Here is a 27,132-nt window from a genome sequence, read left to right as displayed (position 1 = left end):
AACTGGGCTAGGAAGTTGGCTCAGTGGTAGAGTGCTTGCCTCACATGCGTGAGGCCCTGGGTTCAATTCCTCAGCACCACATAAACAGAAAAAAGCCAGAAGTGGCGCTGTGGCTCAAGTGGTAGAGCGCTAGCCTTGAGCTGAAGAGCTGAGGGACAGCGCCCAGGCCCAGAGTTCAGCCCCCACGACCGACCAAAAAAAAAAAAAAAAAGAGTTATGGCCTTCCAGATTAGTCACTGTTAAGAACTGTATTTCAGAAGAGATATTAAGGCAGCTACATGGAGGGCCAAGAGAAGTCAGGAACATTGAAAGAGGCTTCAGCACTAGTCCAAAAGAGAGATGAGAATGTTTGGACCAATGCAGTAGCCATAGGGACAGACAGAAACAAGCAGAGAGGAGGTGATTTCAGGAAGACATTTTCCAAATACTTTGTCAGTAATCACAAGCAGAGAAATAAACTTCCTAAGCGGAACTCTTGATTCTTGCTAACTTAATTTCCAGGAGAAACTATAAATAGCAAGCCTTCCCTCTCTAAGACATCAGGAAAGATTCCAAAGTGTTTTCTAATCTGTAATTGTTTATATAAAAAGACTAAGGAAGTATTACTAAAATTCAATCTGATGGGAAATGGTATGACAAAGGTCACGCAGCTAAGAATGATCTAGAATCTGCCTCAATGTCAATACTCTCTCTGGTACACTACAGCATGTCAGAGCCAAAAAGACCCTTCAAACTCATCTGTTTCAAATCTCCATCTTTTAATCTGAGGAAAACAAGGTTCAGGGGGAAATGACTTGCCCAAGGTCACACATCAAATAAAGTCTTAGAGCAGAACCAAGAACTCCTATAAAGTTTGTGTCAAGATACCTGGACCTTGGGAATGAGAATGTATCCCAATAGCCATAGTCCAGTCTCCCCTTCCTAAATGAATGCTAGCAGAGGAGTGGGACTCAGGCAAATGGACAGCCTGCCTGGGCATGTCACCTTAGGCTTGTGACATGACCACTAGCATACCAAGCACACAAATGGCCAGTACACACTGCTTTGTTACCCCTCCTGTCCCTTACCCTGGACAGCAACTAAGCTGTCCTGGGTCAATGGTGCCACCTGGTGGTTGGTGCTGGGAAGTGTTTGACCACTCCTTGGCTTTCATTCTTTCTGGTCCCTCAAGGGGGCCACACTTTTCTCTCCATGTGTTGGCTCAGTTCTGTTCATTTCACCAGGAGCAGTAAGTATCTCTCACCCTCCATCTCCTTTATCTTTTTTTTATCCTTCCTCAATATTCACAGCTTACTTCAAGATATTCTCCTTTTCTCCATCTCCCCCATTTTATCCCACCTGAACTAAAATGACCCAAAGAAAGACTAAGACTAATAGAAATGATCATCTAAACCAATAAAAATGAAAACGAGAGATTGTAAGGTGAAAATGGACACATACATGTAGATGCACACACACCACCTCTCACATATGAATCGCCCACAGCTGATGTTCTAGAAATACCTTCACACAGATCCTGTGGCATCAATAAAAATCTCTCATTCTCCATTGCCTTTCAGATTTGCTTTTCCTCAAATGCCAGGTGGCATCAAAATACCAAATCCACTTATTTCATTTTATTTCATTCCTAAGAAATATTGTGACTGTATCCCCTCCCCCTCCTGCCAAAAAAAAATGTCCAGAATGAGATCTTCAGACTAGTGCAGAGCTGAACTGAGTGGGGAACTGGAGCTGGGTCCCAAAGTAACAATTGCCCAGCTCTGAGCAAGCCATAGGTAACTGCTGCTGGCACAAGTAGATATTCTAGAGAGGTCAGACTTCACACCCTACATTTTGCTGGAAAAGCAAGGGCCTCTGCAGCTGTGCCCCTCTGTGGGAGTCCAGGCTTGAAATAGGACCATGCATCACTATAGATTCTACTCTGCTGACAGAAGATTTCCAAAGCCCAATGTGGCTTGCTATTCCCTCTCTCTAAGTCAAAGAGCTACCATGGTTCACACTGCCTCTAAGAGCTAAGAACTGGAGAAACTAATGCTATTTTTCTGTAAATCAAGACCATTTGACTGTTCTGCCTATCTGTATAAGCAAACAAATTTCCCAAAATAAAGTCCAGGGACCCATGGGTGGGGAAGCAAGATCATTTAGGGAGAGTCTGTGAGATCAAGTCTACTTTCACAAGATGCTGCCTTGTTATTTGCCTTCATTCTCATCACTTCGTAAGTATACAGCAACTTTTCCAGAGACTAGGATGAGATGTGACAGCAGAACACACAGATGCACCTCTGAGAACCCAGTTGTCTTCTGTTGTGCCAGACATTAAAGACACAATGCCACCCCTGTAAAAGTTGGAAATTATAATTCTAATGTCAAAAATATTATTTATGCTATTTATGTGTTACTGTATTTTAGCAAATTAATATTTTAAAATTTTTTACCCTCATTAACCATTTATAAAACTGAAGGATGGGAAGGGATGGGAAGGGGAAACAAAAGGAGGAGGCTACAATGCTTGATAAGAAATGTACTCACTATCTTGCCCATGTAATTGTAACACCTCTGTACAGTATTTTCACAATAAAAAAATAAAATAAAAAATAAAATAAAACCCTGAAGTTCCTTGGGTTCTTCTCTAATTTTTGAGTTTTAAGAAGTCCTAAAAGTTTGAGAACCGTTGGTCCCATGCTACTAGGTAGGGGGAAGGGGAAGGGTCTGGGCGAAGCAGGTGTGTAAACAGTCAGGGTAGTGGGGTAGGGAGGTATTCAGTGGTAGTGGCTCTCACTCCGGCTCTCACTCACTGAATCAAAGTGAAACTTGAGGACCAGGAGTGGAGAGGAACCGAAACCTAGGCCCCCCACCCATGGGACTAGCCCCAGGGCACAAGGGAAAGGCCCACAGAGACCCTCAATTGACCACCTGGCCTCTTAACCCAGGGGGCCTCTAACAATTGTCTAATTGGATCTCATTTGAGGTACTCACGATTCCAAGGGCAGAACAAGAGGGTGCGGGTGGCCAAACAGGCTGAGAACCAAAAACTCAGTTCTTTCTACATCTTTGCCACTCTCTCTTCCCCAATCTCAACTGCATGCCTGTGTCCTCTAGGCCTGAACTACCCTCACTGGGAGGTATGAAGCGAATGACCTAGAATTCACTGTTCTGAGTTGCTGCAAAGTCCACTCCTACTCCCCACTCTCTCCCCCTACTCCCTCCCCCTACCCACCTCAGACACTTGAGGTCAACTGCCTCCTCTCCTGAACACACGTGCAGCTAAGAATGCACACTCACAGCTATATTAGGCCAGTTTCAGAACCTGCTTCCCATAGACTTCAGTTGCCACAAACCAGACAGAATCAAACAAGTACAGTATCTTGCTAGGATTCTAGAAGCTCAGTTACTTTCGGGATAGGAAAATAGCCCAAGTGCTATGAGCAAAGCTGGTGAAGCAGCCTTGCCTAGACTGGTGAATGGCCTGCCTAGCAGTCTCCCAAAGTGGTTGCCACCCAATGTTACCAGATCTGATCCTCCACTCCTCAAGAAATCAGGCATCCACACATGAAACTTCCTAATTTTGAAATGCTGGTCACAGCATTGGAAAGCCAAGTAAAGCATGACAAGCACCATAGCCATTGCCACCTAGCAAGTATAATGAGAACCTTGGTCACTGCCCCTAGACAACAGAAGAGAAGGGGACTCTAGGGGACATATCACACAGGGCCAGGGATTGGGCTTGCCTTAGGGGAGCCCCAGCAGGGGGCAAAACAAAATGGCAGTAATCTTCCTACTCCCAAAGCCACTGTGAGGAAGTGGACCCTTCTGTGCAAGCAGGGCCTGCTGGTCTCCAGTGATCCAAACTGGCCCTTGATGAATCCATAAGCCTAGCCAGCTGTGAAGGATCTGTGTCCCAATACTTGGCATTCTCCCAGGATTGTGGACTGGCTCTAAACAGTCAAGCCTGGCCAGTAGATCAGTCTCCAGTATAGCATCCCAGGTGAAGGTGCTATGTGTGTGAGACAAAGACACAGGGAGGCTCAGAAAACACATAGGAACTGGAGGCCTAGAAAGGCTGAGGATGAATGGGAGGCCATGGCAGGATCACCATTGGTGATCAAGAGCCTAGAAAGATCAATAAATTAGCTGTGTAAGCTAATAGGGTTCCAATGCTTTTCAACAGTGGGGAACGCAGATGGACCTGTAAGAATGAGCAAAAGATAGGAGAGTTGAGACTTGTTACATTTCCTAAAGGCAGAAGACACCAAGGATTCTCTGAGGATTTGATTCTATCCTCTGGATTTTCTAGATTTTACTGTGTGACCTGTTCAAATCTCTCTTTCATGAGCCTCTTTTCCCATTGAAATAATAACTACAGGATGATGCTTTAGATGTTCTCCATGGTCTGAGGTGGTGACCTAAGAATTCCTGAGATACCCAATCTTCCCAAGCACAGGTGCTCTGCTTCTACCTTCCTTCCATGAGGAAGCCACCACAACCTTGTGCACCTGGGTCTCTTTACCTGGAAAACTGAGGCTTGGCCCTTTTGTTCTTCCACAATGGGCCTGGAAGACTGAGAATCCTTGAGGAAAACAAAAAGGAAAGCCTGTGGCCCTTGGTTTTGCAAGCAACACCTGGGGGCACTGTTGTTCAGCCTAGATGCCCACAGGCTCCTTAGCTTCCTCTCTCGGGTCCTCTGTGCCCTCAATCTAGGCTGTTATAAACAGGAAATAGGTGGTAGGCACATCATTGAGTTTCAGCTGCCAAAACAGAACTGAACTGTAGCTGTTCACAGCCCTGCTATCTGCTGCCTGTGACTGGCCTCACATCCTCTTGTCCCCAGTGGCCATTTATTAAGCACTTACGATGAATAGGCCCTGAAGTGGAATCCTCTGTGAGATCCGCTTGCTTTGATCATCTACAAGGGTCTTGTCACCGCCGTTTTCCAGATAATCAAATGGAGGTTCAGGGACACCATGTAACTTGCCAAAGATTTTAGCACAGGAAGTCCTCAAACCATTTCCATTCAGTCCAGAGAGTTCCTGCCCCAGTGCTCTTTGGGTGTGGGAGGAGGTTCTCCAGATAGAGTCCAGTGGAATCTTGGTACCACCAAGGCTGTCCATATAATTCCTGACTCAGGAGTTCTGGGCTTTGCCCCTCACCCATTCTCTCGGAGAATTTGGAGAGGAGTTCTCCACCCTCTGCCCCAGCCTAGAGAGAAAGAGGGAGAGATCTCACCCTCCACCACCACCACTACCCTGTAATTAAAATATACATCTAAATCCTGGGGCTCAGCTGGGCCCCCAGCTGAGCAGAGGGGGATAGGAAAGTTGGTAGGAAAGAGAGCACGAAAGAAAACAAAGAAATGAGAGTGAGTGTATGTGTGAGAGAGAGAGAGGGAGAGATAGAGAGTCTTGATAAACAGGACACAAACAGCCATATAACCCAGAACACGATGTATCACCAAACAAAAGATATAGTGAGAGACACAAAAGCAGAAGAGACAGGCACCCTTAAGAAGACAGGTAGAGGCATGAGAGGAGCCCCCCACCCCCACCAAATGCCCCCAAACCTGGCTATGAGGATTTTACTGGACTTGGCATATTTTTAATTCACTAGCACCTCTGGGTCCTGGCTGCCCTTCCTGTGCCTCCCTGAGGTAAAAGGAAAGCCCATTTTCAATGTACCCCCACTAACCCAAGAGAAACTCCTGACCCCCACATTATACACTACTGGTGCTTGACTGGCTGGCTCTCTGAGCCAGTGAAAGGGATTCTCACTCCACTGACTCAGTGTGCTCAGGGCCTTTCAAACTGTGGGGAAGAAGGGGAGGAGAGGTCGAACAGACCTGAATGGGAGCCCTGGAGACAGCGGAAGGAGGCCTCACTGGAGATCAAAGGCCCAGGAAGCAGCAGAGGGTCTGGGGCTGCCCTTTCACCCATAGCCACACTATTCACAGGCCTGCCTGCTCTGCCAAGTCTAGCCTCACCACCAGCTCATCTGGGCCTTCCGGAAAGGGAGGTTTCTGCCTTAGGCTCTGAATCCACTAGCTTTCCCCCCCCCCCCCCACAAACTAGTGGGGGTGGCTACAGCCTTAGCTTCCTCCACAAAAGTTCTCAGGTCAGACCAACCAGAAGATCAGACTGCCTCTCTCCCCATCCCAACCACACTCTCAAAGCCCCCCCACCTCCCACCAAGACTCCTGAATTTCCAGCCTGTGCCAAGTGCTGGGCCAGGCAGAAACACTTCATGGGACCCCTGCCTAGCTGTATCCATGTGAATGGCACACTTAGCCAAGTGAGGTACAGGAGGAAAAAAATAAGTGGGAAGAACGACTTCAGGCATGGTATATCACAGAAGCCTAGCTGCCTAGACTGTCACAACATCTGAACCAGAATGCCTTCTTTTGACTCTCTACCCTCATTTTTCCAGTCACTATTCATACCTTCAGGGATGAGCAGTTCATTACCTTTCCATCCTTGGCCCAGCCCAGCTGGGATCTGGTTGCTGTATGCTGGTCTCCACTGCCATCTGCCTCCCTGTAGTTTCCCTTAACCAGCCCCAGCTCTGCCTTTAGAGGGATCTAATCCACTGGGACCTAATGTGGCTGCAGCCACACTATATTCATCTGAGACTTAGATACAGGTGTCTCAAGTCTGATGTGGGAGGCATCCTGGAAAGAAATTAAGAATTTCTAGCCTGAAAGGGGCCTTGCCAACAAAGTTCCAATTTGTTTATATTGGCACAAACTCAAACAGGGCTTTATACACAAGTCCTAAATCCCAAATAGAAACCCCTGATTGAGGAGAACAGGGCCCCATTCACCCTTATAAAGGCAAGTGACTGACCCATTCCGCCAACTCACATTTATTGAGTACTTTTGTGTTAAAATTGCCCAACATAGTAGCCACAGGCCTCATTTCACTTGTGAACACTTACATTTGAGAACTAAATTTTTTATTTAGATTTTAATTAATATAAACTTAAAAATAGCAGTGTTTTGATCACACTGACTACATTCAACTTTAGCTTTCAAATATTAGACATGTTAGAAGTATAATTTTAGACATGTTAGAAGTATAAAATCATACCATATTTCAAAGATGTAGTTCACCATACTGGTTACATGTTGAAATGATCATACTTGGGCTAAAGAAAATACATTATTAAAATTAATAGGTTTTGTTTTTGTTTTTACTGTTTTGTTTGGTTGGTTTTGGTTTTAGTTTGGTTTGGGTTTGGGTCTCATTATATAGTCTAGTCTAGTCTTGAACTCCAGCCTCAGTCTCTAAGTGACTGTCTTCTTTTTAAAAAAGTTTTAATATTGTTTCTAGGGCAATTTAAGTTGCATATAGTTTGCATTGCATTTCAGTTGCATAGACTGATCACTTTCATGTCTACCTTGACACCTGAAACATTCAACACAATATATTTCTTAAGTTTCTAAAACCCTCAAAACCACTCCCCCAAGTTAAGTTCGTGCCTATAACCATGGTTACTCAGAAGGCTGATATCTGAGGATCAAGGTTCAAAGCCAGCTTGGGCAGCAAAGTCCATGAGACTTTTATCTCCAATTAATGACCAAAAAGCTGGAAGTAAGGATGCAGCTCAAGTGGTAGAGTGCTAGCTTTGACCAAAAAAGCTTGGAAACAGTGCCCAGGTCCTGAGTTCAAGCCCTAGAACCAGCCGGGAAAAAAAAAATGACAAAAAAAAATCTCCCCACTCTTTCCAGACTATTAGTTCAAGAGCCACAGTCAATGCTTGGCATCTCTTGCTGCCCTTCTCCCTGTTTGATTGTAATTCTCTTTCCTCCTTCTACTTAGCCCTCCAATGCTATCTCTTATGAGAAACCTTCCTAGCTCCCTTTGGTCAAAACTGGCCTTTTCCTGCCTTGTTCTCCCTACTCCAGTAGTTACCTCACCTACTGCCCATTGGAAGAATTTGGGATTTGCAATCTTGATCATCAGCCCACCTCCTAGTTGCTATCAGTGTGGATCCCTGCCCTCACAATTAAGCAATAGAATAGCCCCAACAAATGCCCAAGGGCAAACCAAATCCAAGAGGCAAAGTCCACCCTGTAGAGCCTCAATTGCCTTGTCTGAGACATGGGGTGAGACTCTTACCTGTCTTCCTTTTGGCTCTCTAATGTCTGTCGTACCCCATGACTTTTCTCGCATGCTGCTGAAGGCCCCTAAGAAAAATGGCATCATTCTGGAAGCCAATGCCCTCATACATCCATGTTGTACAGCCTCCCTGGGCCACCTCCTGGTGCATCTGATCTTCTCCTGAGTTCTCCTCAAACACTGATCTGCAGATCTTACTTCACTACACTCTCAGAAACATCCAGCCTCCGATACATGCCCTTCTGCTTGAAATTTCCCCACACTGACCCTGGGCTCTTCTCAGCCCCAGATTGCTTCCCAAAGGGCCTTTTCTGGAAGGGCTGAGGGATAATGGGTAACTGGACAATAGTGGGAAATAGAGTTTCAGGGTTCTCCAGTTTCTCCGAGCTTCCCAGTCCACACCAGCTCTGTAGCTTTGTCAATGTCATGGGATACCCTGGGGGGAGCGGGAGCTGGTTTACCTCCCTAATAAAATAGATATATCTCTGCACCAGAGAGTCTACGGGGAACCAATGCAAGATGGGAGCCAATGAAAGGAAGACAGGGAAGGACATCAGGGGACACAGTTCCTTACTTCCACCAGATGGAAGCCAGAGCATTTCTGCCCACTGCTCTGCCCAACCACTCCACAAGGCATGGAAGGAATGAGGAAGAGGTTCTACTTGCTGACAATTGTTTCCAATCCCAGCAGCTTGAGCTTTAAGACCATTCCCCCTTCATCCACAGAACACACACTGAGCTTCTTCTCAAGTCTTCCTGGGGATTAGGGCTCTAGGACACTTAGGTTCAGAACTGGAAGGATTACAAAAACCATCCAATCTAATTTCTTTTTTGGGGGGGAGGGCAGTATTAGGGATTGAACTCAGGGCCTTGAAAAAGCACTCTACCACTTAAGTCACATCTCCAACCCCTGACTCTTGATAGTCACGTATAGCAGCCCAGCAAGTGTCACTTAGCCTGTTTGCATACTTTGAGAGATGGGGTACTCATGACCTCCCAAAGTACAACATTAAAAAAGTTGAAAATAATCCAAGGATTATTGGAGACAATGATCCTTGTTCAGCTCTTCTTTGTGTCAAAACATTCCTATGCCTTGAGATGCCTCCCTTGTTTTGTGTACAGATCCTTCTCCACCCAGGTCTACTCACCTAAATACAGTCCAAAGTTGTTGTACTTCTTAAAAACCAGTACCTCACACCATCACAGTCCTCAGGGAATGAGTTAACGAGCACCAAGTAGTGAAGATTAACATTATCCATGTTTTGACCACCCTACACTTTTTTGGGGGTACAGTGTTAGGGTTTGAAATTAAGGTATTGTGATTTTAGGTCAGCACTCTACCATTAGAGCATACTTCCCGCCCTTTTAGCTTTAGTGCTTTCTTTTTTTTCTGTTTAAGTGGTACTGAGGAATCAAACCCAGGGCTTCGTGCATGCTAGGCAAGCACTCTACCACTAAGCCACATTCCTAGCCCCTAGCTTTAGTTCCTAAAAATAGATTCTCATGTTTTTCCCTGGGCCAGCTTGGACAGCAATTCTTCTACTTATGACACCTGCCTAGTTTGGATACAGGCCTACTCCACTATGTACAGCTTTATTGGTTGAGATGGAGTTGTCACCAGCATTTTGCCAGAATTGGCCTCTAACCATAATCATCCAGATCTGTACCTCCCGGGTAGCTGAGATTACAGGCCTGATCCTGCTCTGCCTTTTCAGCCTTTTATACTTTTATAGCAATTTAGGAGGCCTAATGCCCATTGCTGATCACAGACAACACATTAAGTACCACAACACTATAAAACAGTCCCTTCAAATCAGAACCTGTTTTATGTTAATAAACATAAAACTAGATTTTTTTTCTTCTCTCTAAAAATCTCCAGCCTCATACACTCCTTCTCTCCATTCAAACAAAATGTAACCAACCCCATCTTGGAACATCTGCTTTGAGGCTAGGTGACAATGGGAGAAAGGATAACACCATCAACCCCATAAACCAACAGAGATGGCAGGCCTGCTGCCTCCCACCACAAGCCAACACAGCAACCCACTGAGTTAAAGACTTCTGACATCTGTTCAGGAGTCGGGAGCAGGGGGAAGAAAGGAAGTAGGTTGCAAAAGCCATGAATCATTCTACATACTTCACAGCTGCAGCCTGAGGCCACAGACCTGTCTTTTGCGTGGCCTGGAACATGCAGCCCAGAGGCCAATCCACTTGTCAGGGTTGACTCCATTTTCTAGTTACAGATCTTAAGTAGTCAGACACGCGCTCACAACCCTTACCAGAGCTGAGAAGGAACTACACTGAGAAACAGGATAATTGAATCAAGATTTCTGTCACACTGCTCTCAGGCCCTAGATCACAGCCTGATTTTTTTTTTCTTTACTAAGGTTTTGCAGATTCCCAGGGGGTCACCTCTCAGCTAAAACTGATTAATGTCAGTCAGTTCTGGCAGTCCATCCAACAGGGATAGTGGCACCACATCTGGCACAGAGATGGTACACTCCAGAGGCCCAGGCAGTGGACAGCACACTGAGGGCTTGAGATAAGCCAACCAGAAAGACTGGCATCTTTAGAATTCCCAGAAAAACCATGCACAGCTTCCCTCCAGGCCCAAGATAAAGATGAGAGGGCTAATACTTTCCTCCCACACCGCTATCAGTGGGCTAGAAGCCAAGAATGCCCAGCCTCTCAGTGAACCTGCATCTGTCCACTCTACCTGTGCCCTCACATCACAAGGCATGGCAGTAGCTGCTTTACACAGTCACTTCCTCTCTTCCAAGGCTCTCCAAAAATGGGATATGGGTGTTGGGCGCAAACCCTCCACATACAAGGTCCCTCAGGCATCAAATCTACACAAAGCTCAGGGCATAGGGTTCTGCCAGACTTGCTTTCTGCACTTAGAGAATGCAGATGGGAAGACACCAGCAAAGAACTAGCTCCGACAAGGTGCCTGTCCATACTCATGGTCCTAGAGGAAAAAGACAGGGCCATGAAAACACCAGTCCTCTTCAGATGGAAGGGGGGGTGACAAGTGGGCACTTCTGCTTCTACCCTCAGTGAGCACCCCACACTGATTCCATCAGATCCATCCCTGACAGGGCTGAATGGCCATCTCTTACCTTCATCTCTCTTGCGCTTGTTGGTGTCGGCGCTGGGGGATGTGATACCAAGGATGCCGCTGATGGAGTATGACGAGCCAGCCGAGTCCGTGCTCACCGATGACACCTGCGTCACAGAGCCTGTAGACACTGTGCAGAGGGAGAGGGACAGTCAGGGCCTCCAGAAAGCTGAAAGGCAGAGGGCTTCAGTGCTGGCGGGTCACAAAGGCCTTACTATACACTGGGCTTGGCATAAGTATGGTAAGAGATAGAGGGCCAGCCTGAGAACAGGTGCCCTGATCAGCAGAGAGGAACACAGGCACAGAGTAGAAAGAAAACTTGCTCAGTTCCAGCCAGTGCAAAGATGTAGGAAATTGAAGGATGGAGAAGAGAAATAAGACAGTGGGGTCCTACCGTCAGCCAGTGTTAGAAAGAAGCCTAGATAACCAGCCACTGGTAGCTCATATCTATAATCCTAACTAGCAAATTAAGTCGGAAAAAGTTGGAAGTGAAGCTGCAGCTCAAGTGGTAGAAAACCAGCTTTGAGGGGCTGGGAAGGTGGCTCAGTGGTAGAGCGCTTGCCTTGCATGCATGAGGCGCTGGGTTCGATTCCTCAGCACCACATAAGCAAAAAGAAAAACAGCCGGAAGTGGCACTGTGGCTCAAGTGGTAGAGCTCTAGCCTTGAGCTGAAAGCTGAGGGACAGCACTCAGGCCCAGAGTTCAGGCCCCACGACTGAACCCAAAAATAAAAAATTAAAAATTAAAAAAAAAACAAAACAGCTTTGAGCAAAAAAAAGCTAAAAGACAGAGCCTAGATCCTGAGTTCAAGCCCCAGTACCCACACTGAGACAGAGACAGAGACAGAGACAGAGATTTGGGTTTGGTTTGGTGGTACTGGGATTTTGAACTCAGGACTTCATATTTACTAGGCAAATGCTCTACCGCTTCATCCATATCCTAACTTGCTATGTTGTAGTTTATTTTTCAGTTAGGGTTTCAAGATTTTGCCCAGAGCTGCCTCCTCAACACGATCCTCCTGTTTTCGACTGAGTGGCTGGGACTACAGATATACACTACTGTGCCTAGCACACTCTTCAGGTATGTTCACACCTAGCTCAAATACAAACCATGCAGACATAAATACTCTCCCTCTCCCACACTCAGACACACAGCAGGCTTCCCTTTCTTTTCATTCCTTGCTGTCTCTTTCCATTTTACTTGGAATTTATTTTTAATATTAATTATGATAATATTGATTAACGTTTTCTCAGAACTCTCTTTATAGCAGACATGCAGGCATGATTTCATTTAATTCAGAAAACAATCTTGTAAACTGGGAAATGTAATTACCACATTGGAAAAAGAACAAAGTCTCAGAGAAGTTAAAGGACTTGCCCAAAGTCATATAGCTAATAGGCAGAATGGTGACTGGACACCAGAGACTGTCTTATAACTATGACTTTCTATAACTTTCTCCTATAACTTTCTCCTCACTAAAATATGAAGAACAGCCAGACACTGGTGGCTCACACCTGCAGTCCTAGCTACTCAGGAGGCTGAGATCTGAGGATCATGGTTCAAAGCCAGCTCGAGCAAGAAAGTCCATGAGACTCTTATCTCCAATAAACCACCAGAAAACTGGAAGTGGCACTGTGGCTGAAGTGGTAGAGTGCTACCCTTGAGCTGAAGAGCTGAGAGACAGTGCCTAGGCCCAGAGTTCAAGACCCATGACCGACAAAAATAAAATAATGAAGAACTATAATATGCTTCACTTTAATACTGTGTTTTTGCTTGATTGTTTCAACAGCCCAGAGCGCTATATTATCTTTTTACCATTTGTGGAAACTGAGGCTCCACAAAGTGAAGAGATTCATAGAAACCTAGTTTTTAAGCTATACTCAGCCTCAAATCTACTCACCTAAAGACCAGATTTCCCCTGCCCTGAAGTAGATGATATGTTGTGACAGAGGCCAGGTCCAGTCCAAAGGATAGGAAATGGGGAAAGGGAGATTTTATATAAGTTTCACATTAACTTTTAGCCTGGAAGCCAAGGGAGATAGTCCTCACAAGAGCCCTCTCTAGCTATACAGCTGGATTTCCATTTCTGGGCTGTGGGAGTTCTTGGTTAAAACCTACAGGTTGATTTCAGGTACATCTCCTTGCTTTATCTAGCTAAGGGCTGCACTTTTGACTCTGAAGTGTAAGAAATGTCTTAAATGTTGACAATGACAGTATGAGAAATTGTTTGTTACTTTCCTTGGAGTGGATCCAGGAGAACCTTTCTACAGGCCTAGAGTACATAATTCCTTTCTTTTTAGATTTGAATTTGATTTTAGATCATCCTTAAGAGACCCAGAAGTAAAAAAAATCGTTAACTTCTCTTTTCCTTCATCAAAAAAAAAAATCTCCTCAAAATAGATTTATGCAAATCGCCTGGTATTTTCTATGTATTAAGGTACAAAAAAAAAGATCACTTGGTACTTTAAACAACAACCACACATAAACCAGGCTCTCATCATGTCACTGGCAAAGCTGTTGATGCTTAAGTAGATATTTTGTGATTGACCTAGACTCAGAAAGATCCAGGCTCCAGTTCTGGCTTCATCACTTCTGGGCATCATGACCTTGGGCTAGTTATTTAGTCTACAAGTTTTAATTTCCTCACTGTTCAATAAGTTTGTAAACTAGAATCTGTTATATACCTGTGAGATACATTTTTAATAAAAATTTCTGGGACAAAACAAACCATTTTGAGGTCCTACAGTGGAATTATTCCTCTAGAGCTGTTGAAAGAATATTATCAGGCACTGCTAGTTAGATTTTCATAGTATGTGACCTGAAACAGCCATGAGTGAAATCTCAGCAGCAAACATCCCCCAGCCCTTTCTGGCCAGCCCATCAGAGGGACCATTCTCTCTACTCTGTTCTCCCAGTACCCATATCTTCTTTTTGGGCTTCATCTCAGTGTTTTTCTAACTTCTCTTTATTGCATTCCCTTAGAGAAAAAGGATTTTATCCCACCTTATTTGCACCATTTGTCTTCAGCACCATAGTCTGCATGGCAGGGCCTTAGCAAATTGTTTCTGAATGCATTAGTAAATGAAGCACTTCCCCATAGCAAAGAGAAGCTGTCTTACCTTTCCCAGACAGGCAAACTTGGGGACTCAGAAATCTCAGAGCACACCTGATTTGTGTCCCTCCATCCATCAATGAGGAAACAGAGGCTCAGAGAAGTAAGGGACTCTTACAGTTCACTCACTGGGTGGGTCAATGACAGAACTGAGACTCTAAGTGAGGGCTCTGCCAGTTCCCCATCCATAGGAAGTTCAAGTTTTCAATCAAAGAAGAGTACCAGTGATGAAGTGTGATTATGCAGAATTCACAGGTACCCCTGGCAGCTAGAACTGTCAGAGGTTTGCTGAATGACTACCACTTTTTTACAGTAGACTAACCCTTCCCTAGCCACAGGTGTTTTCTTCATTCCAAGTGGAGAAATGATCTGCCTTAGGCACATTTCAACTCATCTTTAAAAAGGAGGTAAGGGAAAAGTCTGAACCCTTGTGTGGTTAAAAAAAAAAAAACCCAGGATGTCAGGGTCACTCTCAGACTTCATCTGTGAGTGGCAGAAACCCCTCTGGTAAGCCTAGACAGTTCAGAGCACATGAGATGGAAGCAAGAAAATAGAGAAAGAAAGTTTGGGAAGTTTGTCACATCTTCACTCAAGACTGCAAGTGCACAAAGAATTGTAGAAGGGCTGGTTGATAGAAGAAAAAAACACATTCAAAACTACTTACTGACTAATGATGCAGAAAATGTTATGAATAAGTATCCCTTTCTTGATTTATTACTTTAATTATCTGACATTCTATAGACCCCCATTAGTGGATTTTTTTGGCTTAGATTTCAATTTTCTGTCTCATGGTGAAAGCTATTTATCATAATAATCAGTAAAATTCAAAACCTTTTAGCAGTATTTATAAAATTCATTTACCAGGTTCAGCCCTTGGAGAATGACAAAGAAGGCGCATTAGTACGTGTGCCGAAGTGTTTTATGCAGAATTATCTGTCCATAAGAATGATTAAAAGTTCTCTTTAGAATATTTGGAGCCCATTAGATTTTCAAAAAAAAATTTTAAGTTCTTCTTACCTATGCTGTGACTGGAAGCTGGGACCGGCTGGTTGGGGGGCTGCTGTACTTTTGTCCGAATGATCCTGTGAGCAATTGGGAAAACAACAAATGGCTATTTACCATCAGGAAGGAAAGAGACTTCAACCAGCTATACAGAGATGATCACAAAACCCATACCCAAGCTAGAGCATAGGGCTGAGGTGATGGGGAGGTGAAAGGGATTATGGGAATTAGGAGGTCAAAAGAATTATCTTTCTGAATGTTTCTGGGTCACTTGCATCCCTCTCTGGATCCCCAGTACCTCTTCTGAAGAAAGGGAATGATGTGCTAATGTATACACCAGCATCTCCATCGAAATATAGTTCCTGCTCTATAGAGAACTCAATGGGGGGCTAGGAAGACGGCTCAGTGGTAGAGCGCTTGCCTTGCAGGCATGAGGCCCTGGGTTCGATTCCTCAGCACCACATAAGCAAAAAGAAAAAAAAGCCGGAAGTGGTGTTGTGGCTCAAGTGGTAGAGCACTAGCCTTGAGCTGAAGAGCTGAGGGACAGCGCTCAGGCACAGAGTTCAGGCCCCACGACCGGACCCAAAAAAAAAAAAAAAAAGAACTAAATGGGTAACTTGAGGGAGTTTCTCTCCTCCCCTAGAGCTCAGCCTCTCAACTATAAGATGAAGGAACTGTTCCTTGGCAGCTCTTACATGCTGTGTTTCTGCCCTAGTGAGACATGAACAAGACAAATGCCCCTACCACCTATGAAGTTACCAAAGGCTTTAATATATGCTTTGCTCCTAAACTAAGCAGTGTTAAAGAGCTGCTAAGAGGCAGCACTTGGCTTGGCTTGGCTTATAGGAAGCCCACCTCATATAAAAACACTTGGAAAGGATCCATAACAGCTTGGATCCAGGGCCATCCTGGAGTATCTTTTCCTCTACCTTACTCCAATATGAATGAACTTGATTTTGAGCAAGTCCATTCCATTGTGGGTCCCAGTACAATGAAGGAGCTGGAACAGATCATTCTTTTTTTTATTATTAACTTTATTGTTATGATAAAAGTGATGCACAGAAGGATTACAATTACATGAGTCAGGTAATGAGTACATTTCCTTTTGTACAGTGTCTTTCCTTCCCTCACTCCTTCCCAGTCCCTCCCTCCCATCTCCACCCATGAGTTGTATAGTTCACTTTCATCATAGATCATCCTTTACTCATTTTAAATAATTAATTTTTCAAACAAATATAAAAATTTTACAGAAAAGCTCGACATATAAAAGATATAAAAGTAGCATATTCCCTTCGGCATCAGAAGCTCTGATGCCTTGTGTAAACGTAGACTCTAGGGAGTCTCTATTGTAAACTTTCAGTTGGAACAACATCTGGAGCCCTCAGGAGACCACAATCCAGCACATCTTTGAGAACAGATCAGAACAAAGCCCCTCTGGGATCTACAAGGAAGTTCCTTCCCTGGAATTTGGAAGAAGGTGAGTTTTAAGATGTTTGGAAAAGCTCAATGCCAGCCTTAAAAGATTATCTTCCCAAAGAGCATTTGTTTGAAATTCTGTCCCATTATGAAAATAATATGTGCTCACTGTAGACTATTTAGACAATACAGAGAAGTATAAAGACTATATTTAGGCTGGATGTCAATGTTTATGCCTGTAAGGAGGCTGAACATCCCTAGCTTTGGGGGACAAGAAGATAGGAGAATTGTAGTTTGAGGCCAGCCTGGGAAAAATGAACTTGAGACCCCATCTGAAAACAAACTAAAAGCAAAGGACTATAAGTAGAACTAGTAATAGAGCACTTGCCTAGCCAGCAGGAGGCCCTGAGTTCAATCCCTGCCAAAAATGATTTCTAAGATCATATTTTTGTATATTATCATGCCAACATTCTTGTGTATGTTTAGAAATACCGATTTTTTTCTTTTTCTATACAGGATTAAGCCATTTGCACAGTTTTTATCCTGCTCTTTGGGGGGAAAAAAACATCCTTTTTCACAGGACAGACCTTTATTTCTAGAAGTTTATTTCAAGGCTGCACTGGGTCTCTAGCTTGTGCAAATGAATCAGAAGGGCATAAATAGTAGTTGCCTCCTCTTAACCCTATGGACAGTCAGCTCTGCCCCACTGACCTTACAGCTTGGCACTAGGCAGCCGGGACCTTGAGTGTTTTCTACTGATATCCTGGAAGGGACTTGCCGGGTTCTCCCTGAGTCCTCTGAGCACCAGCCCCTGGAGTGCAGCCTTTTGCCCTTTTCTGATGAGTCAGCTTAAGTGCTGCCTTGAATATATTCAGAATGTGTGTTTGTTTGTTTTCCCCAACATTCAAAGCACTTATCTAACTGAGCAAAAAGGAGTGTATTGGAATAAGACCTGGGAGTGAGGCCAGCTTTTTAAACACCTGAAATTAAGTTGGTGTAGGATTTTTTTCTATATTTATATATGCCATGTTTTCTATGTACATATGTCCAAGGACATGCCATGAGGTAAGTAAATATATGAATACACAGGTATAAACATATTAAATATATGATAACATATGCCATAACAATTTCCCACTGAATCCCAACAGAAAGTCCTAACTTTTTAAAAATAAAACTTGTACACAGCATGTTACAATGAAACCCTTCACTATGGACAATTTAACGTACACCAATAAAAATTAATTAATTCAAAGATTTTTAAAAAACAAATTATAGTCTCCTAATTTTCTTTTTAAAATATTCACATAAGCCAGTAGCTGGTGGCTCACGCCTGTATTCCTAGCTACCCAGGAGGCTGAGATCTGAGGATGGCAGTTCAAAGCCAGCCCAGGCTGGAAAGTCCGTGAGACTCTTATCTACAATAAACCACTAGAAAACCAGAAGTGGTGCTGTGGCTCAGGCGGTAGAGCACTCGCCTTGAGAATAAGAGCACAAGGACAGTGCCCAAGCCCAGAGTTCAAGCCCCGTGACCAACAACCAAAAAAAAAAAAAAATCTCATAGCCAGGTGCCAGTGGCTCACGCCTGTAATCTTAGCAACTTAAGAGGCTGAGATTTGAGGATTGTGACTCAAAGCCAGCCTGGGCAGGAAAACCATGAGACTCTTACCTCCAATTAATCACCTAAAAACCAAAAGTGGCACTGTGACACAAATGGCAGAGTGCTTGCCTTGAGCTTAAGAGCTCAGGCCCAGAGTTCAAGCCCCTGACTACACACACACACACACACATACACACACAAATTTACAAATCACTAATAAAGCATTGTCAATTGTACCTCAACACATAGCTGCTGTACATGATTATACAAGCTCCAGAACCAAACTACTAGAATTTAAACCCCAGCCCTGCAATCTGCCAGCTACATGGTCTTCTCTATTTCTTTTCTACATCTGCAAAATGGGGCTAAGAATCATTCCTACCTAATAGAATTAATGTTAGTATTGAATTAGTTAACTCGTCAAAAGTAGTTTCATAGGAAATGCTCAGTGAATATTGTATATCGTTACTCTCAGTGGTATCTTTGTAAAACTGAATGACAAGCTTCAACTTTAAAACATCCAGATATTTCATATTTGCCTTAAAAAATACATGGCAGTTACCCATGCCTGTAATTCTAGCACCTGAGAAGTGGAAGCAGTATGGTGGAAAGTTTGTAGCCAGCCTGGGCTACGCTGAGGAAAAATGAGACTCTGTCTCAAAATAAATAAATCAAACAGCATCTTGGGTCAGGAACATAGCCACCTTCTTCCCCTCTTTTAAGGCTGCAATGGTGCTTTGTGAGAATTCTACCAATACAAGGAACCCTCCAAAGCTGCCTCTAAGAGTGAATGGTTGTATCCAACTGATATAACAGCCCCTGATTAAAAACAAAGAGCATTTTTTTCCAGTGAGAAGAAATGGTAGCAGGGAAAGAACAAGATTGTAATTGACTTACAGCAGTTCTAAAAACTAAATAATAAAACAATGACAAACTGTCTTCAAGTCTTATCCAATAAGAGCATACTCAGGTCCCGTGCCAGTGGCTCACTTCTATAATCCTAGTCAAGAGGCTGAGATCTGAGGATTAAGGTTCAAAGTGAGCTCAGACAGGAAAGTTTGTGAGACTCTGATCTCCAATTAACCAGCAAAAAGTTGGAATTGGAGCTATAGTTTAATTTGTAGAGTGCTAACCTTGAGCGGAAAAAGCTCAGGGACAAGCTCCAGTGCCAACACACACACACACACACACACACACACACACACACACACACACACACACACACACACGAACATATTCAAGTCCTTTGCTAGAGATTATTGGGAATAAAATTGGCAATCAAAACTGAAAAACTTAAGTGGTAGAGCAATTGAATAGCATGCTCAGGGCACTGGGTTTAATTCTTAGCAACACACACATACTCACACAAACACATATTCAGAGGCCATGCTTACACTGCTAAGTTTGAGCATTGCTCTGGATACCATAATGAACATCCTCTAGTTCAACAAAATAAAGGAGCTCAGCAATGAAATACAATGCAGAAACCAAAGCCTAAAGTGCTCAAGTGACATGCCCAGGTTCACACAACAAAGCAGCACAGACTCCTGGTGGCCATGCCTAAGTATTTTTTTTTTTTTTTTTTTTTTTTTTTTTTTTTTTTTTTTTGTCGGCCGTGGGGCTTGAACTCTGGGCCTGGGCGCTGTCCCTCAGCTCTTCAGCTCAAGGCGAGCGCTCTACCACTTGAGCTACAGCGCCACTTCCGGTTTTCTGGTGGTTTATTGGAGATAGGAGTCTCACGGTATCTCCTGCCCGGGCTGGCTTTGAACCACGATCCTCAGATCTCAGCCTCCTGAGTAGCTAGGATTACAGGCGTGAGCCACCAGCGCCCGGCCCGCCTAAGTATTTTTCTTTGAATCACATTCATAGGAAGTGATCCTTTATGAAGCAGAAAGCCTATTTGGATTCAAAATTTATTTAGGATTGTGGGTTAAACTACAAGGGGTTTATATTACAAGCATTTAAAATTCAATTTTTAACACAACTCCCCTTCCTTTAAAAAGCTGGATCTCCTCGTCACTCTACCACACCATTCTTCATAAAACTACTGTACAAGAGAAAGAAAATCATAGTTTCTTGAAAGGAGAGATCCAGGGCAGAGGAAACACCAAAACCAATGATGTGTTATGAAACTGCCACCTCAGCTGGGCTAAAAATCCAAATATCTAGGACCAAGCTTGGAAGAGCCCATGGAAGTCCCCAGGCCTGCAACTGGTATAAAGACAGAAGTGACTTACCATCTCAGAAGACTGACAGCCAAAGTTAGGATTAAACATAGAATTCAAGCTGTCAGCCCCAACCTACCTCCAACACCTGCACAGTTTATGTATATTATTAGATGGTTGCTAATAGATAAAATTAGTGAGCTTGTCTTAGAAAATTAGAACACCCAGCAATGTTAACCCTCTCATTCTCACATGGACATTAACTAATTGTTGAAAAACAGGGTTGCACCCCACTCCAAGCTGGGCATACCAACTTTGCATCCCTAATACTTGGCCACAGGTTTAGCAACTGAAGGAGGAAGACCCAGTCAGGTGCTGGTAGTTCACACATGGGTTCAAGGCCAGCTGGGGCAGAAAAAAATCAGCAAGAGTCTGACTCTCTCAAGGGAAATCAGGAAACTGGTCAATTGGCAACACACCTGCATGTACTCACACACACAAACACCTACACAGAGCCCATGTTTACATTGCTGAGTTTGATCACGGCTCTGGATATCATAATGAACATTCTCTGGTTCAACAAAAAATGGAGCTCAACAATAAAATACAATGAAGAAACTAAAGCTCACTAGAATCACTAGAATCACAGAATCCTAAAAGTAGGAGGATCACAGCTCAAACACAAACGTGCAGACCTTGTCCTAAAAATAACTGGTAAGAAATAGGACTGGAGGCGTGCCTCAGAAGCATTGTGCAAGCCTAGCAAGAGCAAAGCCTTGAGTTCAAACCCAAATACATTGAAGGAGGAAAGGAGAAAGACCTCCCCATTCCACCAATTATTTGGGTCAGCTCTGGAGCAGCCACCTCTGATTGATACCCACTCTGGATTCCCTCATAGAGGTTGTACAGCATCTCAACATATCTTGTCCCAGGAACTTTCCCACAAGCCTAACAGAACTCATTCAGTGTTACTTAACTGCACTCAGCATAGTTCCACAGGCAGATAAAAGACAGGCACACACTTTGGGAAGAGGATAGCAGAGAGGACTCTGTGGTGTGGCCACTCAGAATAGCTATCAACACAGCTACAATTCCCTGTCTAGTTATTGGAAGTAGGGGAAACAGGAGCTGGGAAAGAGTTATTCACTCTCTTACTTGGTGACACTTACAAGGCAGGCATTCAGAAGCTGTACCTATTTCATTGCCACCAGAGCTTTGCTTTCCTATGGAAAATAATACTACTGCTGCATGGCTCAGCCTGTCAGCAGGAGAAGGGAGAATGCATGGGCAAGGTATTTTCCTCCATCTATTAAAACTCTCACTGAATCTCACAATGAGGAGCCCAAGGAAGAGAGAAGCCATGAGCAAGGAACACTGGAAAAGGCTACAAACAGGCAGCAAATCATGCAGGCCTTTGAGGCTGTGAAGTAAGAATGAGTATGTTACTTCTCCCTGCCTCTCTTCTCATAGACTCACAGTTCTGTCCCCCCACAGAACAGTCATAGAAGGAGACCAGGTCACCTCTTACCATATGTATATCTATCTCTGTATATACTATAATCTGTCTCAAGGTCACCTTTCTTCTGTGCTTCACATCTGGGCCTCAGTTTCTATACCCGTCACACAATACAGTTGGGGCTAGAGAGCTGTAGGAGACCATAGATATGAAGGCATTTTGGAGGCATCAGCAGCCAGCCAGATGAATTAAGACATCTGGGAGGCTCCTGACACCCCAGCAACTAGCACCAGGACCTCCACCAGCTCAGCTCCTGGCACAAAGCAGCCACTGATCCCTGATGATCCTGGACCATTCATTAAAGTTCCATCTTCACAGGTCTTTCCCTGTCAGGAACCCCTGCTCTCTCTGACCCACATATTTTCAAATAACTTACTTTATGGCTTAAATAAATGTATTTTATAAGGTCATTGTACTTCCTTGCTATAAGTAGGTGAAGGGAAAGTTCATGATGTTCACAAACTCACTGGCTTGGCATGAAAATAATATGAAAAGATATTCATTACAAGTCAGTTTTCATCATTGAATTATGGAAAATCAAAGCCAGAGTGAATGGATTATGCTTGAAATTAGTTGCCACCATTTAAAAATCCAGGTATTTTATATACACAAACACAACACACACACATACACACACACACACACACACACACACACACACACACACACACATACACACACACACACACACACACACACACACACACACATATAGGTTCTAGTTTCTGGCTTCTCTTGAAAAGTAGAAAGTTCTGGTCAACAATAAGCCCCACTCCTGAAAGCCTTAAGTTGAAGCTGAGAAGTGGCTATATTTTGCTGCTTTTTTTTTTGTCAGTCGTGGGGCTTGAACTCTGGGCCTGGGCACTGTCCCTCAGCTCTTCAGCTCAAGGCTAGCACTCTACCACTTGAGACACAGTGCCACTTCTTGCTTTATGTGGTGCTGAGAAATCAAACCCAGGGTCTCATGCATGCAAGGCAAGCACTCTACCACTGATCTACCTTTCCAGCTCTGCAACTATGCTTTTAACAGGGCTTGTGCTGTTGATTTTAGCAGACTCTGCCACTTCCTAGCCTTCTGCCTAGCTTGCTTTTGTGGTTACATTATCTGCCTGGCCCCACATAAGGCATTAAAGTATGTGAACCCCAGTCTGATAATCTATTTTTTTTCAGGGATGCAGGATCACCTGTACAAAACAAGAGAAATACAAACAGTTCAAGTCTTCAGTCTACTGGTGTGTGTGTGTGTGTGTGTGTGTGTGTGTGTGTGTGTGTGTGTTTTAAAAAAAATTGTTTATGTTCCTCTCACAACTTTATCTCTAGCATGGACTTAATTGTGAGTCAAGACTGCAATATCTACAGTAAACAACTTTCCCAGAGAAATTTATTTTAATTTTAAGTTTATTTTTCTGTTTTGTTTTTTAAGACAGGATCTTGTCATAGAAGCCAGGCTTTTCTCAAATTCATGAGGCTCTTGGCCTTTGTGAGTCCTAGGATTACAGGTATGGGCCACGACGCCATGCCTGACTCTGTAACAGCACTACTAGATGTATGACTAGCCCTGAGAAGAGAGAAATCTGTGGTTGCTCTCAGGAAAAGTCAATGCCAGGCACCCTGGTAATTCTCTGGTTTTCTACCCATAGGTGAAATTGAGGTGTTTTGGTAGAAGTCAATGTCCTTACCCTATAGCCCCTTAGCATTTGGACCTCTCCCTTGGAGAAGGAAGACTTACAGCAGAATCACTAGAGCACTACACTCCCAGAGAGAAGAACAAAGACTCGAGATCCTGCATCAAGGTGATGGCAGAGCTGGAACAGGGAGTCAAATCTCCCAAGTCACACAAATGGCTTTGTTTCCTACATTCACTGTCCAACCTCTGCCCAAACAGAAGATGGGATTTTCTTCCTGGGCACCTCTAAGATAGGCCAGCTCCAAGACCTTGAGCCTCCACCAGCAGAAACAGATATGTGGAGGTCTAATTAGATCTATTCACTGCAAAGTGCTCTGCACAGCTAGAAGGTGAAAGGAATGGCTTTGGGCTCAGGAAATTCTCAAGCAACCAGGAGATAGGACTGATCTCCTCTCTCCTTGAGCCAATGAGTCCTGCCCACTTTGGAAGAACAGAAGAAAGATGGCAGAGAGCCAATAGGCCTCATTAGCATCCCTTTTGTCCACTAACCCCTGAGGTACCTTAGCAAAGGAGAGAAACTGGATCTTCTAGGAAGGCACCACAGAACGAACCTACAAGACCCCCACCCCACCCAGATCCACCCACCCCACCGGGGACAAGCACCAACCCTCACCTGTTGATCGAACTGACGCTGGGCACTGTGTCATTGTCACACACTCGCTCTGCCAGCAGCCGGTCCCTGATTTCCCAGGCAAACATGGTAGGATTTTGGCGTTTATACTCAGCAATTTTTTCTACCACTTTGGGTGTGGCAACCTTTGGTTTAGATCCTCCGATCACCCCAGGCTTGATGCTTCCTGTCTCATAATACCTAGGACCCAAGGAAAAAGAAACTTAGTCATGAGGAACCAGCAAAGTGGATGAATATTTGAAACGTGGCTAGTCTGAATCAAATGGAAACTACAATCAGATTTTTAAAACATAGAACAACAAAAAAGAATAAATAATACTTTACTAATACTGTTTATATTGGTTATACTTCAAAATGATATTTTTATATATTCAGTTAAATAAAGCACAAAATTATACCTGCTTCTTTTTACTTTTCTTTTCTTTCTTTTCCTTTTTTATTTTATTTTTTATTTTTCAAGACAGGGTCTCCTAAGCTCACCTCAAACTTACAATCCTCCTACCTCCACCTCAGAGGTGCAGTGATTATAGGTATGTGTTGTTAAGCCCAGGATCTTTTTACGTTTCTTAATGTGCTACCAGAAATTTTTAAATTGCATGCTTGGCTAGTAGGACTACAGTAGCAGGATGAATTATATTAACAAAATTGTTCAATGTTTCTTCACCAGTTCACAATTTACAGAAAACTTCCAAGTCAGTTTTTCCATTTGATCTGCAACAGTTCTAAAGCACGTAAAATGCTTTGTGTAAAGTGGATAAATAAATAAGTAAACAAATAGATAGTTACATCTCTATGGTACAAACCAGATTTATAGAGGTTAAATGGTTTCCTTGGGGTGACACAGGATCAAGTGGCCAAGCCTGGACTGTGGCCAAGCCTCTTGAAACAAAGTTTTCCCCAAAAGGTGTCTTTGGTCTTTGAGTCACCAGTTTTCTCATCCTTAGAGTCCTCAGCCTTTTGTGAAACTGTCCCCTACAATGTATCTTATTTTTCCAGACAAGAAAAACAATAGCCATGGTATAAAATTAAGAGGATATTGGGTTCCAGAATTAATGGGAAATATGCATTGGAAGTCAAAACCCAAGCAATCAGAAAAAACAACCACAAGTCTCCGCAGCTCTTCCAGGGACCTCCCCTGAGGTAAATGGCTGTTTCTAAGGACATTTCCATGCTATCAGCTTTTCCTCGTTAACGCAAATAGGATGTCAGGGTTTTACAGCAAAACCGAGACCAGGGAGAAGAGTGGCATGAAAGATGATTTCAGGGAAGAAAAAATGACTTGATTCTCTCTCTGAATCTGAGCCGTCACTGGATGTCTTTCTCAATATGTACAGAGGAATTCTTGATTTCCTCTTCCAAAGGAGATTATCATGCAGTTGAATTTTTTCTTAACCAAAAGACATTTTTTAAATGATTTGTAATTTGTAAACCTAACATGTGTTTCTGAGAGGTAAGGGAATGAGGTGAGTCTGGATGGCTAGAAACATCTATAGAAGACTGTGGGACATTTATAAAGATGCTAAATTTCTCAGCCTGAGTAAGTCTGGTTAAGGCCAAGTGAGTGAATATTCTAGAAGAGAAGAAATAATTTGGAAGCAGTGATGTGGAAGTGAAAATTCTATTTTTCATTGAGAAGAGTGAGTCATTTACAAATTCTGGCCTTAAGGCAAAACTCAACGTATCCTCCTTCTTCCTAAAAAAATTGCTAAAAGCAATTTTCTGTAATTTGCTAAGAAATTATTACTCACAACAGGTTTTTTTTTAATCCAAGAAAATATCCCCGCCTCCTTTTTTGCTCAAAAACTAGGAAAGTGTCTAAATCCAGGCACACCACAAGCCCTGAAAATTCCAATTGTCCCGCTCATTTTCTAATAGAAAGTCAATTTTTACTATAACCTAACAACTCATTATTTAGACACAGCACTCTAAAGTTTACAGAGCTCTCTTTCAGATTATCTTGATCTTCACACCAATCCTTTGAGGCCAGCAGGATTTTACAGAAGGAAAAATAATAATAAATAACTAGGAGACTCTGTGACTCACCCAGCACGTTCTGGCAGCTAGAAACAGCTTTGAACTCAAACCCCAAAGCCAGCACTCTTCCTGCTACATAGCAAGCTGCTGCTCTGGTTATCAAATTTTAAGAATTAACAGCTATGATTCTTGCTACTGTAGAGAGCTTGACTGTTTGCCAGACATTTCCACAAGCGACTTTCATTCACTCACTGAGTCAATAGTCCCTGAGAGCCTGTTAGGACAGGGACAGTCTCAGTGTAGGGGTGACAACCCCATAAACACCCCTGTGCTAGATATGAATAAGAGTACTACAGTCACACAGCAACTCAAGAGAGCAGCAGGATGAAGTCCCTTGCTCACATGGCCGGAGTGTGGCAGCACTCGGCGGCATTCCCCGCCTATCGCACCTGAGCAGTGCCAACAGTAAGAGTCTTCAAGCTTGACATGAGAAGTCTCTGTCTTTTTTTTGACTGACACATGGGCCAGGCACTTAGAAGGCAACACTGACACTCCCGAAACCCCAACCCGCAACTGTGTCAAGTGAGGATTCAGACTTAATAACCACCCTTTCATCTCTGCAAAACAGCCGTGCAGACCTCTGGCTCACAGACAAAAGGCGAATGGCAGCCACCAACACAGAGTCCTTCAGTGCAAAGAGCATCAGCTTGGAAGTCAAGAAGTGTAGTTGCTTGTCAATGGCTCTGACACTAACTGGCTGTGTGATCTTGGCTGACTCACTTGAGCTCTCTAGGCCTTGGTTA

The 27,132-nt window shown here is 43.6% G+C and overlaps 1 protein-coding gene across 1 annotated transcript in view; it reads right to left on the bottom strand.

Moving 5' to 3' along the window:
* Window positions 1-27,132, bottom strand: part of LOC138807557 (paired box protein Pax-5-like) — a 137,447-nt gene that overhangs the window by 93,839 nt on the left and 16,476 nt on the right. The window contains exons 3-5 of the mRNA XM_069993320.1: window positions 24,338-24,535; window positions 15,356-15,420; window positions 11,228-11,356 (exon numbers count right to left, since the gene is read on the bottom strand). Of these exons, the coding sequence (XP_069849421.1) occupies window positions 11,228-11,356; window positions 15,356-15,420; window positions 24,338-24,535 (392 nt within the window). The remainder of the gene's footprint in view (window positions 1-11,227; window positions 11,357-15,355; window positions 15,421-24,337; window positions 24,536-27,132) is intronic.

The sequence above is a fragment of the Dipodomys merriami genome, unplaced genomic scaffold (assembly GCF_024711535.1).
Source record: "Dipodomys merriami isolate MVZ:Mamm:240054 unplaced genomic scaffold, mDipMer1.0.p SCAF_420, whole genome shotgun sequence".
In the NCBI taxonomy this organism is placed as follows: Eukaryota; Metazoa; Chordata; class Mammalia; order Rodentia; family Heteromyidae; genus Dipodomys; species Dipodomys merriami.
This window is presented reverse-complemented; position numbering and strand designations above follow the sequence as displayed.